At 33.9% G+C, this 14,641-nt stretch overlaps 1 protein-coding gene and 1 long non-coding RNA gene across 6 annotated transcripts in view; one reads left to right on the top strand and one right to left on the bottom strand.

Annotated features, from left to right (window-relative positions):
- The window catches only part of LOC132695652 (hemicentin-2-like), a 611,218-nt gene extending 605,454 nt beyond the window's left edge, over positions 1-5,764 (top strand). For 2 of the 5 annotated variants that reach the window (XM_060660041.1, XM_060660039.1), the window contains one exon: positions 1,597-4,921. In XM_060660041.1, coding sequence (XP_060516024.1) covers positions 1,597-1,760 — 164 coding nt within the window. In that variant the 3' untranslated portion in view covers positions 1,761-4,921. Of the gene's footprint in view, positions 1-1,596; positions 4,922-5,092; positions 5,490-5,549; positions 5,620-5,677 lie in introns of those variants that run through there. The other 3 variants (XR_009617867.1, XR_009617866.1, XM_060660040.1) reach the window with 3 other exon arrangements.
- Positions 5,765-6,903: 1,139 nt separating this feature from the next.
- On the bottom strand, positions 6,904-8,066 carry LOC132695804 (uncharacterized). The gene is made up of 3 exons (XR_009617885.1): positions 7,553-8,066; positions 7,381-7,488; positions 6,904-6,970 (listed from the first exon to the last, which is right to left on the bottom strand). It is a non-coding gene; the product is annotated as an uncharacterized LOC132695804 (long non-coding RNA).
- Positions 8,067-14,641: the final 6,575 nt, after the last annotated feature.

The following is a 14,641-nucleotide window of genomic DNA, read 5'->3' as shown; positions in this document are numbered from 1 at the left end:
CTAAATTTGCAGATATCGACTTCAAATTTAGCAGAAAAGTAAAAGTCCTTGCCCACATTTAAACAGTAGAAACTGGGGGCAATCAAATTTCACCAAGTATTTAAAAAATATTTTTTTTTTATTATTTTGGCTTCCAGAGAAACATGTTTTTTTCCATAACCATTCACCCGATTGGCAAAATTATTTAACCAGCAAACGTGGAAGATATAGTGCCATAACATTTATTTCAGGCATTTTTACGATTATATACAGGGTTTTCCAATTATAGACAAAAATCTAGAAACCCATGAAATTGTTCTTTTCCAGAGTAAATTAAAAATCGTAAAAAATATGGCTAATCGGTTCCATAGGCCGCATCAAGAGCTACAATTTTTGTATTTACGGTTTTCGTCTATTCCGGGGGCTCAATCAAGACGCGACGTCTTCATTGATTATTACGATGCACTGCATGGTTTCAGAAACAACTTAGTTTCTCGAAAACCATTTACTATTTTGGAAAAATTCTTGGACCATGAAACGTGGAAGATTCAGGGTTATAACCTCTATTTCCGGATTTTTCCAAATATGTACAGGGTGTGTCGATTATGGGTAAAAAAAATCTAAAAGACCCTGAAAATTGCAGTTTTCGTGGATAAATTATTATTAACTATAAAACATGGGATAATTTGCTTTAAACAGTGTCGTAAACTGTATCGAGAGAGTCTCAGGTTTCGTACAGGGCGGGCGAGATACTTGGAATAATATAATTGGAAATCATTATTTCTTAAACAATTTTTTGTATTTATCAAGGTTTGTCGTGACTTTGAAATTCTACCGACGATTTTTCGAAAGCAATCTTGTTTTACTTATTTACTTGGATGCAGAGTGTAGTTGGAATGTGTTTTCCCACTGCATATATTTTTTTGTCAACAAAAACTACCTTATGTTTTTCTGAATTTTTCTAATCAGTACTTAAATTTCTGAAAGTGTTAATTTTTGGATAATGCTATGGATTTAGCCTGACACCTTATAAACACCAATAAAAAATCTTTTAATCTATAGAAAAATAGTTACTGATCAGTAACATTTTTGTTATTAAATAATTTTTAATAAATAATTATAATTCCTATATATAAATGTTTGTAAATTTAGTTAATAATAAAATATAAAATGCCTAAGCAAACCGTCTTGTCCCACCCTCACCAATTGTTTCAATTTTTTAGCAAGAAAGATGATTTTTTATTTTGTTGTTTAATAACCATGCATTTTGTCTTTTGATGTTTATTTTTAAGTAGTTTTTAATACAACTTCGAATACAATTTTCATTCGTACTTAAAGCGTATTGCATCGTCTAATGCTTTAAAAACAAGATGAACCAAATCTACTTTTGCACATATTCATATTTAACATTAAACATGGAGCTAACAAATGCAAATGAACTCCTTTCTAAAAATTCTGTAATTATGTTTTTAAGTGCTCAAAACCAATATTATTTTAAAAATTGTATTTATTTTACGTATCTTTACCTCAGTCATAAATGCAAAAAGCGCTTTACTTTTGAGGATAGTTTTGGTTAGTTAGGGTGTATAATTTAAATAATTAGAACCATATTTCCAGGAGAACATCCTGCTGCGATGCAGAGAGGGAAGAATTCAGCATCGCCTATCCCAGCTTGGTCCCATTTGTCAATGGGGCTGGGCTTAGCAGCCTGCACCCCACCTAGGTTTGCCATTGCGGTTGCTCTAAGCCTAGCAGCTTTAAGCGAACTGCTGGCTTGCTAAGAACGTCGTAAAAGAAACGAATGTTTTTATAAAAATTGTAATTCGTTTTGTTTCCAGAGTGGTCAAAAAGGAATTGTACGTTTTATACGATAAGGTTAGTGGTTTTCTTTGAGTCGCCAAATGAGTTGAAACGTTTGTTTTTACGTGTAAATTGTATATTTTCCAATTGAACTAAATGCCAATCGAAATCAACATTAGATTCTTGTTAGGAGATTTGTAAGCGTGCTATAAATTGGTCGACGCCATCTTGAACATGGTTACGCGTTATAGTAAGGTTTTAATTACGTGTATTTATTTATGTATTTACTAACAGGGTAGTTTTATAGAATTGTTTTTATTAACGAAAAGGCAATTTAAGATATTTGCTGGTACCACACTTTCTTAGCTGGGCTCAAGTAATTTGTGATAAATACGTCATTTTGAAGATGACTCGTAATTAAATAACGTCACGTGCTACATTTGGTAGTTCGATTGTTTTGCATTATTTTCCCTAATATACGATTTTGAACAAATCGAGATTTTCGCAGGAAGCACGTCCCAAAAACTTTTCTACATATCATTTCAATAGCCCCTATCAAGTCCATAGCCGGATTTAACGGTAATTAATAAGAAACTTATTGCTCCAAACTAATAAGTGACAATAATCAATCTCAAACACGACATACAAGCAAACGTTCAATAGAAATAAATCAAAATTATATATTTCGGTAAATATGCGTTTATAAACTTAAAGTTTTTAATCGTAAGACCTATAGTGCTAGCAATAGTAGCAATTTTTTTTGAACACTCTGCAGCATTATCAATTTGTTGACGTTTTTAAACTAGATTTTATATTATGAAACGTAACTCACACTTAAACGATGTCGAGTAGTGATACTTACGATTTTCGACACCAACAGTGTCAGCTTTCATAGACTACTTCCATTGTCAGCAAAATATAATAACTTGATGTGGTTTATTTTATTTCATATCGATATATTTTTTTTTGTTTTAAAGTTGCAAAAAAGTGATTTGCACATTTTTCAGGCACCTTTTAGGGCAGAATAGAAGGGCCTTCAATATTTTTGTTCGTTTTGTGATTATAAAATAATATTAAGGACTAATTAAAATAAGAATTATTTTTCAGGGCAAGTTTACATCGTTTCAAATAGATTGGAGGAGTTGCATATTAAAAAAAATCACCCTTATTCACATCCCAACAAAAAGTACCTGAAAAGTGTGCATATGTCTTTAATGGAACTTGTAAAACTGAAATCTGGTATGGAAACATGCATATATTGATCAATGTTTCCTCCATTGCAGTCAACCGTCACAAAAACTCCACAGAATCCACAAATACCTAATCGTTCCCTTGAGATATAATATTGTTCAACACACCATTATGACATTTTTCAACAGGTTCTGCCGTGACTATTTTGATCTTCTAGCTGTTGCGCCCATGTTTAAAGTCGCATTGTCCAGTAGAGCTCAGTTTTTATTTTTTTACGGGACAAACTTTTGATAATAACTTTTAGCTGATTACTATCAGTAAAATTTTATTTCCAAGTCTGGTTACGTACGAGGATAAATTGAAAATTTTAGGAAAAAAAACAGAATGTAAGCCCTTGGCTCAACGATACTATTCTAACTATTCAAAATATTCTTTGGTGGCAACAACCAAATCTTTATTTGATTCGTACTTCTTTCAAGCATGACGTTTTTCCAAGGTTGGAAATAAAGCATGGCGTTCCAACTGAAACGGCAATTTTATTTTTCATTGTTTATCCGCGTCGGTTTTCTTGAATTTTGTTTGAAACCTAAATTCTTACGGGCTTTTTCCTAACAAGTTCTCAGTGTTTCGACTGCTGCTTCAATTTTGGTGCACAGGGTGAACAAATTTAGCTAATAAAAGCTATGGAATAATTGGTTTCGCTTAATGTCGATACCTTTTTTTTGTTTGCAAAAAGGTTTTTGCACATTTTTCAGGTACATTTTCAAGTGGAATGGAATTGCCTTCAAGGATATTGGATATCCTTGTTCATTTTTTGATTATAAAATAATTTTGAGCACTACTTAAAATGGATTATTTTTCAGTACATATTTATGTTGTTGAAAACAGCATGGAGAAGATGCAAATTAACATAGCAACAAAAATATAAGTTTGTTAAGGCCGTTGAATTCTAAAAAAAAGTACTTGGAAAGTGTGTAAATATCAACACACTTATCTATGGATTCGATCTAGAACCAATATCGTTTAATTTCCTTATAACATTAGTACCTGATAAGTCATCTTTGGAGGTAAATTTAAATTAATGATCGATGCCGGCAGATATTAAATTATTTACGCGCTATAAAGGCATCCTCAAACTTCGTTCACCTCAACAGCCTTCGGTTTACAAGGCAAAGGTGTGTTCTTTAATAGCCTAAAACCGGCACTTAATGTTCGACCGCTTTATAATTTGTTTCAAAATACAGGTAGTAGAGGTATATTGAAGCAGGACTTCAAGATTCGATAGTACTTTAAAAAAAATATGTTTGTTCATATTAACAATACAATCGACTATGAAGTTTCTGTGTATAAATGTGCTATATGTGTGAGTTACGATCAAAATCAAAATGTTACTTATATACCGTCGATCACAATTAAATGTTAAAAACAATTAAACGAAAAATATCAACGTACTTGTTTTAAAATTGTCACACCTGGGGTGCTAACAACTTTGCTAATATGTATGTATAAAATATTAGTGTTATGTTTGTACATAATTTGTGATTAACATATTTTTTAAAATGAGGACGCTTATATCGTGAGCACACAGAAAACTTTTAAGGTGTGATTATACTAGATACATATAGTAATCAATGTAAAAGGATTTGTCATTGAATAAAATCTTTCCGAGCTGTATAAAGTATTTTGCCGTAAACTGATTTAAAAAGGAATTTTGTTTTACGAATTCCAGGCGATTGTTACGTTTTTATTGCTGTTTATTTAACGAATAAAAAACGACATAATATTAATGTATAAATCTAGCATTCATATTTCAAGACAAAAAAAATGTTCTGCGGTTACTGAAATCTGAATTAGCCATAGTATTTTATCCTTTCGTGTCCATTTCATTGGTGTATATTAGATAGGAGCAGAATGTAATCCATCTTTATGTTTAAATATATCGTTAAAATAACACATCGTTTGTATTTCAGCCCCAAATGCAACCGAAATGTTAGCAAAATACCTTCGCCGCCTTCTTTCTAATTCCAATTCCAATTTGCAATTCATTCCGATCCTATCCTCAATTGCCTGTCGCTTAACGAAACTTGTGCCCTATTCTACTAATGCAGCGATATTTTTTCAGTATTGGCAATTGGCAATCCCATGCAAGCGTCTATCGGAAGAACCACCACGACATGCTTTAGATTGGATACAGTTTTGATAATTGCAGTTGGAGATTTATGTTTCTTTCACTTTTCTAATGTGGACATCGGATGTTGTTTCAGAATGAGGAGTTTCAGACGAGGAGTTGGATGGAAACGCAATCATTTGCTGCCGTTTCTAATTCCATCATTGTTGTTTCAAAACCAGAAGTCTTCTAGGGGCTGTTTCAGGGGCACGCCTCCTTCGAAGTTGGAACTACGACTGGCGTACACGTATAGCACATTTCCAGGAGAAGATTGCAGACGCAGGTGTTCTTCGAACATGAAACTGTGATCAACGCAGCGAGTTGATGCAGTGCAACAGCCTGGAAGACGCAGGTACATTTCACCATAAAATTGGTGCTATTTTCGGTGTTTGATATGTATCTTTTTTTTCAGATTTCCTGCAGTTTCGAGGTGAATAATGGAGGCACAGCAGTCTGGACAATGCGTCGAAAATTTAAATCAGGTACGCTCAATTATCAAACTCATTTCCAAAATTTGAATTAATACGTTGTTTGTTTCAGAACTTTAAATAGAAACGACAATTTGATGTTTGATAGAAAGTGCGCAGTTTTCCCGATCACCACACCAAGATGCAGGCGATGTTCAGCTATCTTATGAAAAACATTTCTATGTAATATATATAATCTATTCAATATAATTACTTAATTTAATTAGCGTTGTTTCAAAAAGCCTTGCCTTCACTTTAACGATGAGCTGTCAGGAGTAAAATTTCAAATTTTGAGTCGAAAAGAGCAAGCTTTCTTTACTCGCTATGACTTAAAACAAACTTACTCCTGATATTTTCATACATCCTTGCTATTTCTGCTCCCCGCGTAGAACTTGGCAATTTTAAAGAAAATTCGCTGCTACACGCGACACCCAAAATCTGTTTTCTTGACATGCTGGTGGAGGCGCAATAATTTTAAAAATGTTACTCCTCATACTTATTATACCTCTTCGCCATTTCTGCTCTCCTGATAGAAATCGACAAACTTCGAATAATATCTATCGAAATTGTGCACAGAATCCGCAAACCGCTAGATGGGCGCATCCACCGCACATTTAAAAATGTTCTAGAACAAAATAGAAATTTGACGATTTTTTGCAGTATTGTCAGATTGAGCAAAATTTCCTGGAATGCAAGGAGAACTTATAATTTTTTTTCCTTAAATTGATGATATTTTGCACAATCTGGCAACGTCGCAAAATTGCCACAATTCTATGATGTTCTAGAACATTTTTAATTTTTTGGCGGATGCGCCCGTTTAAAGGTTTGCGATTTTGTGCACAATTTCTACCGATTTGTCCTAAAATTGACGTTTTTTATCAGGAGAGCAGAAGTGGCGAGGAGGTATGAAAAGTATCAGGAGTAAAAATTTTTTAAACGATTGCGCCTCCACCAATTTGTCAAGAAGTATTTCAGTTTTATATTGTGCTCTAGAACATTTCTAAATTTTTGGCGGATGCTCTCCTTTAACGGTGTACTTGGTGCACAATTTCTACCGATTTTTCCTAAAATTTATGTTTTTTATCAGGAGAGCAGAAGTGGCGAGGAGGTATGAAAAGTATCAGGAGCAACATTTTTAAAAACGATTGCGCCTCCACCAATTTGTCGGGAAAACTTACATTAATTTTAATTTAGTAAATAAAACACGTGAGTGAATTTTACAGATTTATTGAGAAAAGTAATTACAAAACAGTAACAAATTATACATTTCAATTAATAACTGGCGACTTCAGTGCGGACCCGCTTTCCTGCTGGCCTGAAAAGCGAAGCTGAACCGGACCGAAGAGGGTTGTTCAGACCAGCACAACTATAAACACAAATAGCAAACCTGTAAAAAATGTCTTCCACTGCAAACTTTGTGTGTAATGTGCGACTGCTAGTGCGCGTGCGTGTGTGTGTGTGTGTATGTATGTGTGTGTGTGTGTGTGTGTGTGTGTATGTGTGTGTGGCGCGTGTGTGCGTGTGTGTGTGTGTGTGTGTGTGTGTGTGTGTGTGTATGTGTGTGTGTGTGTGTGTGTGTGTGTGTGTGTGTGTGTGCGCGCGTGTGTGCGTGTGTGCGTGTGTGCTTGTATGTGTGTGTGTGTGTGTGTGTGTGTGTGTGTGTGTGTGCGTGTGTGTGTGTGTGTGTGGGCGTTTTCTTTCAAAATGACCAAATGTGAATTGAAGAACGTGAGTATATTGCAATGTTTCTATGCTGACGATTGGGCACTACCTTACCTGCTTGACAGAAGGCTGCTTCAAAAACATTGATGGCTCTCTGGGTGTTTCTTCCAACAAGAAATTTGTATCAGTCTTCAATTTTCCAAGCAATACCACGTCTGCTTGCTGTAATTATTATAACATTATATTAATGATTATGCTTCCAATATGAAATAAAGGATACTCTCACCGTGTCTCCTAATTCGCCATTCGACCAGCGGTTGGGCGTCATACGCAATCCGCCTGCAATTCGGTATTATGCGATTCCATGTTCTCCTGCAATTTTCCTGTCGGACATTGTCGAGTTGGCTTCAATTAACTTCTAGGACGACAGCATCGGCCCCGCGAAGGACCAAAATAAAAACATCTTAATTTTCTTCTTCGAGTTGCGTTCAAAAGGTAAGGTGACTTTTAAGTTTTATTAACAAGTATTTATTTACTATCTACAACACTTCTGTATTCCTAATGCGTCGGTTGTTGTTGAGTCCAACTTGCTGACGTTTCTTAAGAGCTTAACTGAGACTCAAGCAGTTTCACTTAAGCTCTGAAGAAGCCAACAGGGTGATTTGCGAAACGTTAGCTAGTTCGAGTGAACAAAAACCAAAAACCTACGCAGGAGGAATCCAGAAGTTTTATAAAAAGTATTACAGTAGGCTGTGGAAGTTTCTGCTACTGTATATAACTAAAAATGACAATAAAATCATAATTAACTGAGAATTTAAGTTTAATAATTTAGAGATATTTAAATCTAATTGATCGTTAAGCAATACATTTGAATGTCTCATTTTGTTAATCTCCATGGCTTCCAATAAATTTAATTTTCTACTTTTTCTACTTTTTTCATCAAAAATATGTATAACATAATAAACGCTCTTTTATGTTTGTTAATGCGTTTCTTGAAGGATCTACCCGTTTGTCCAATATAAATTTAAGGACGAGATCCGCATTTCAACCTGTAGACACCTAATTTTTGAGATTTTGATCATTTTGTTTTATTGTTTTTTAAAAATTTTCCTATGGTGTTGTTAATTCTGAAAACTATTTTTAAACCACATTTAGACAAATGTTTTGAAACTTTTTCACTGGGTTCTCCTATGTATGTAATTGTTTTAAATTGTTCGTGTTCTGTATTAGGTTTCCGATAAATAGAGTTTACTGTTGTCTGGATTTGTTTTTTATTTATAATTTTATCGATAATGGACGGATTGTAGCCGTTGTTCAGTGCAATTTGTTTAATGATATTAACTTCTTTGTTGTAATTTTCTGTTGAGAGTGGCTTATTAAGAAGTGTGTGAATAAAAGAGTGAAATGCAGCCATTTTGCGTGTATAAGGGTGATTTGAACTGTTATGTATGATTGTGTCCGTGTGTGAAGGTTTATGATAAATGGAAAAATCTAATTTGTTTTGCGTTTTCGTAATAGTTAAGTCTAAAAAATTAATAGAGTTATCCCGTTCAATCTCGATAGTGCATTTTATAAGATTATGTAATGACTTAATGTAATTTAAAAAAGAATTCAATTGTCTGTCCGTTCCAACAAAGCAAGCAAAGACATCATCCACGTATACCACCATAGAAAACTTTTACTAAAGGGATGTAATAGTATATTTTCCAAATTATCCATAAAAATCTCGGCTATTAAAGGACTAAGTGGGTTTCCGATAATCAAACCTTACATGGAGATGTAAATCTGTCCATTAAACTCAAAATAATTTTGGTCTAAAGATACTATTAAGCAATCTAATAAATCTTGTTTCACCAATGGGTTAACCTGTTTCCGAGTTATGGTGAAATCAATTAAATCTATCACATCCGTGGGTGTAATACTGGAAAATAAGTGTTACATCAAAAGACAATAGTGTTGCGTTAGAAGGGATTTTGGATTCTCACAACAACATTAATTAAGGTTTTATTGTCATTTTTCGGTATATATAATAGCAGGTAGTTTGTAAATATTACATTTGATAAAGACACGGTGTTGTCGAAGCAATTGTCAAGTGAAAATATATAATTTCGTGAAAATCTGAACTTTTAGTTCTTATTTAACATAATAAAAAATATATCGAAGATCAAATGTATGTAACCAGCTCAAATACAAGTCGCCCTACTTTTTGAACACACCTCGTATAAAAATTTACCCAAACCCTGCTTAAATATTGAGAAAAATCTATATCGCTTCCATGGTTCCAAGTGAAGAAAAAATTTTTTCAAAATAAAATCATCAACCATTTTAAACTGATTTTTTTTTTTTGAATTATCATAGGGTTACATGCACGTAGAAGACAAAATCGATCGCTAACTCTGTGCTAATAAACCAGCCCTTAAAGGGTGTGACTATAACGAGGCTATTAAGGAGAAAACAAACTAAATGTTCCCCGAAGAGATACGAGTGATATTTTGTTAATATAAACTACGGAAACTACAACGTATTCATATCTAAATTACTCGTACCTACACTAATAGGTGCATCAAAACTTTCAGAACCAAGTTAATTATTTCACTTTTGTCTTCAGCTGGATTATTTTACGGCACAGCCGAAAACAAAAGGCAACAAAATACACTTCCATTATCTTTTGTGTTTTTGTAAAACGAACCTACTGATGCTGCAGAATTAGCCCGTTTTAAAATTAATATTCTTGGGATGTACTTGTTTGCTTTATGCAACCTAATATTTTACGGAAGCAGGAAACAAGTTTTCTTTGTTTTAAGAGACTAGCGGCGAAAGAAGATTTAATATTCGAAACAAATATGGCCCGAACAGCTGGCCTAATTTCATTTGGCAATTCTAAACTGTTTGCTAATGCATGATGCAGTGACCATAGTAAATATTATGTGCACTAAGAACAACGCCCTGGAAATGCAAGGCATTTTGCATAACAATTAGGGCCGTGCTATATACTCCATTAGTTTAGATCCATTGTTAGATGAACATCCTCGACCTCAAACAGCCCAATAAATTGAATCGTTCAATTTGGAGATTATGCAAAATGACCAAGAGGCAATGCCGAATTTTAATTTTGCCTAATTAGCGGATAGTTAATAAACTAAGCCGATTTGTAAAGTTCGCCAGCTGAAGTTCCTAGATTAAAGTGGACTTAACACAAACGTTATTAGCATTTCTATTATTGTGGCGCTAAAAGCTAATATTTCGATGAACTGTAGTCAATTTCCGAACGAATGTAACTAAAACTGATGTATTGTAGATAATTAAGACTACTAAGACTAAAGCAGTAGGTTTCGGTGGAAATATTTGTACAATCAGATTTTGCATGTTACAAATAATTGCTTAAAATATTCCATTTTCCCGGATCAGCGGGAAAAGCCACTACCTTTGCCAAAAATTGTAAATTCAACAAAATATTCGCCCAATCAGTATTACACCCACTTTTTCAACAACGTTGGAAAAGGTTATATACGAGCAAATGCAGCTTCACATTGTTAATAACCAGATTATCCCCGTTACTCAATCAGGATATAAAGCGAGGCATAGCTGCACTGCAGCTCTACTAAATATAATCGATGATAATTTAGGGCTACAGATCACGGAAAGCTGACACTACTAACCGTTTTAGACTACTCGAGAACTTTTCACCAAATTTTTATTTCAATGTTAAGTTTTGTTGGTTTTTTAGAAAACGAAATTACCCTTCTAGCTTCGTACCTGCAGCATCAATCTCAAGCAGTAACTATAATAGTGTAACTTCTTCGTGCATAAAGGTATACCTCAGGGGTCTATTTTAGGACCCCCTTTCTTCATTGTATACAGTGCACGCGTAAATGATGGGACTCCCCTTTTATTTTTTGTACCATTGTAAAATTTGGTAAGCACGTGCCATGACAGCAGCAGCAGAATTTTTTTAAACGGTAAGAGAGGTCATGTGATACTTCTTTTTAAAGGTCTTTTCACGTTCTATTCGCGTACGGATTTTGAAAACATTTGAATGATCTTAGAAAACAAAAAATTAAATAAATAATTGTAAGGTTGCTTCACTTTCATTGGTTCACTTTTCAATGTCAAAATATTTAATCGTTTTGTCAGTGCGTCAGGTCCATTTATACTTTTTTTTTAAATATTTGTTCTAAAATAATTTGAGTTTCATTAGTTTTTCATATTCGTTTATATTCATTGTTTAATTATTTATTTTTTTAATTTTAATGTACTTTATTTTATTTAATTTATTCAACACCTGTTAGAGAATGGTTAAATGGTGGATTGGAAGATGAGACCCCATTGAATGGCCAGCTCGGTCGCCACAACTGGCACCTCAGGACATTTTTCTTCAAAATTTAAACCAAATTCATTTAAAGATAAGAATGACAGAGTTCGAAATATTTGCAGTGAAATTCCCAGAGAAACTTGGCTGTGTTAGGAATATTAGAATTACAAGTTACAGGTACATTTAGACTAAAACTTAAAGTCAAAGTTCAGCAGACGTATTATACCTTCATCGGGTTAATAAGAATTATTTTTATGCACTCTCCAAGAAATTCAAGAAAAATGAAGCTGAATTTCAAAAGAATATTCACCTGTTCAAAGAATTATAGATAGGAAATTTAAGGAGCGTATACCATCTAAGTACAAATATGATTAATGTGTGTTCCCTATTTGATTATGGAGCGTGTATCCTTTAAGGTGGAGGACAGTTTCGACAACCTTTCTAGTTTCTATGTTCCACCTTTTTTCAAAAATTTCGTTTCGAATCGTTTGTCATTTACCTTGTTGTTAGGATGTTGTTGGGAAAAGTAAAAGGAAAAGTCTCCTATTTTTTTTTCTAGGACACTAGTTGGTGACTAAAAACTAGGTATTTTGTTTTAGATCGATACTTCATTTTTACAAAAAAAAGTGCCCTATTTAACCAGTGCAGTGGCGACCTAATTAATCAAAATATTTTCTGTTTATAGACAGTTAGTGGCATTTCCTTAAATTCGCATTCATATATTAGTACATCAAAATAAAAACTAATTTCTCTGCATGTTGTCACATTAATGATATTGTTATGACCACGCAAAGAAAAGGTTTTTATTTTTTTCAGTGAAAACTTAAAATTTCAGTAAATTTCTTTAGAAATGTCTGGTGACTGTAAGAATAATTTTTATTTTAAGAGAAATCAGTGGCGTATCATCAAAGTCTGCCAAAATAGTGAAATGTGGTACACTAAATAATGCTCTAGTAATGTACCAATGTGACTCAATAAGGGTTTCCACATTAAAATCATAAAAAAACTCGCAAGAATATAAAAATATACAAACATTTAAATTTGAAATTTTAGATTAGTGTATTACAATTAGGCATCAAAAGATGATGTCATTCAAATGACCCCCGCGACGCATGTGGCATGACGTAATTCGTTTATTGAAATTTCCTACCACTTTTTGACACAATTCAGGTTCTATGCCGGCTATTTCGCATCTAATCTCCTGTTTCAGCTCTGGAATAGTGTTTGGTTCATTTCTATATACTCTGCTTTTTAGATACCCCAAAAAAAATCTAGGGGAGTAAGATCACATGATCGCGGCGGTCAATTGATATCGCCGTTACGTGAGATAATCCGACCAGGAAACTTGCCCCGCAGCAATTGCATCGTTTCTTTGGATGTGTGACAAGTGGTTCCATCCTGTTGGAACTACAAATCCAGAAAAAATCAGATATCATGTTTCGATAGAGAACACCATTAACCGTAACAGCGTTCTCCGCATTATCCTCGAAAAAAAAAGGCCAATCAATCCTTCGCACCAAAATGCGCACCAAACAGTCACTTTTTGAGGATGCATTGCTTTTTGAACAATCTGTCTTGGATTTTCTAATCCCCAAGCATTGTGTTTGTTTACAAAGCCACCAACGTGAAAATGTGCCTCATCGCTAAAGATGATTTTCGTTGAAAAATGAACCCCTTGTTCTCGTATCCATTCTGCAAACACGCTGTTGATGATCTCGAGGTTTCAACTCCTGAGTTATTTGGACTTTATATGGGTGTAGATGCGAGTCTTTTGTTAAAATTCGCTGTGTGGTGAATCGATCGAGCACGTTGAGAGACTTTGAGGTTAGTTTGCATTTTTTTTGGATCGACCATTTTCATAATAGGCTTGCACAATTTTCACACGTTGTTAAGTCGTATGACTAATTTTGTTTATGTTTTGAGGTTAGAAATCTCATATGATAATAAACAAATACAGTGGCGTTTCAAAAATATTTCAGATTGTAATGTGGAAACACTTATTGAATCATCCGTTACATTTTATTTTTAAAACTGTACCAAAATGTATCTCAAAAGACGTTTAGGACATATGTTCAGATGAAGTTTACTTTTTAAAACCCAAAAATCGCCACCTTAATAATCGACATTCAATTAGAAAACAACCTGTATGCCAGTTCCTCGGACATTTCTCAGACCCCAATTTACCTGTTCATTTTACCGTTTTTTTGTAAAAACATTCTTATTGCTATTATTAGCATTTTTGAAAGAAATTTCTCTCGCTTATCCTTCGAGTTTTATTTCGATTGTACCGCTCTAGAGTAAAGTCAAATCAATAAATAAAAATATGTTTGCGTTCCACAAATGAGTTTTCATTTCGTTTCCTTTCACGGAAAAAGAAAAATCTCACCCCAATCGCCCGCCGACGATGTGTTTTCGCGACCGATTTCGACTGGCAAATGTTTGTTTTTTATTAGAGGGTGGAGTTTCAATGCCACGCTCTGGGAAATCATTCAGCTTTTCGCTATTATGTTAAGTTACCAATTCATACCTAAGCGGCTGCAATTGTTTATAAACAAACGCCATTACTCCGAATGGAATGATCGAATCCCTTTAGTCGATGCGTTGATTAGGTTCGTTAAATCGAAAAACCAGAATGGCTAGAGCTGACCTCATCAATTAACATTAAGCTTTTGCCGCCGGCATTAACACTAACATTACTGTAACGGTCATTGTCGTATGGATTATGGCGGCTAGATATCCACATTATACAGGTAAGTCACGTAGTCAAATTAATTAATCTTCCGTGTTCCGAAACAGCACGTGACAGTTGGTGATGATCTATTTGGTCGCTCATATTAATGAAAGTTGGGCCATAGACAAATGCCTCGTGTGACGTCATCGATGTGTTACGTTTTCTTTTTAGAAATTTCATGTATTCTTTATGAATTTGTTGTGGTATGTTAATTCTAATTTAAATTTAAATTTAATTCTACTAATATTTGAAATTTTATTTTAATAATGGTTATATTAACGAAAAATTCTGTATGAATTACTTAAAAGTAGGCTTAAAGACTTTTAATTTTA

This window comes from Cylas formicarius, unplaced genomic scaffold, assembly GCF_029955315.1.
Source record: "Cylas formicarius isolate icCylForm1 unplaced genomic scaffold, icCylForm1.1 PGA_scaffold_12__32_contigs__length_19106922, whole genome shotgun sequence".
Taxonomy (NCBI): Eukaryota; Metazoa; Arthropoda; class Insecta; order Coleoptera; family Brentidae; genus Cylas; species Cylas formicarius.
This window is presented reverse-complemented; position numbering and strand designations above follow the sequence as displayed.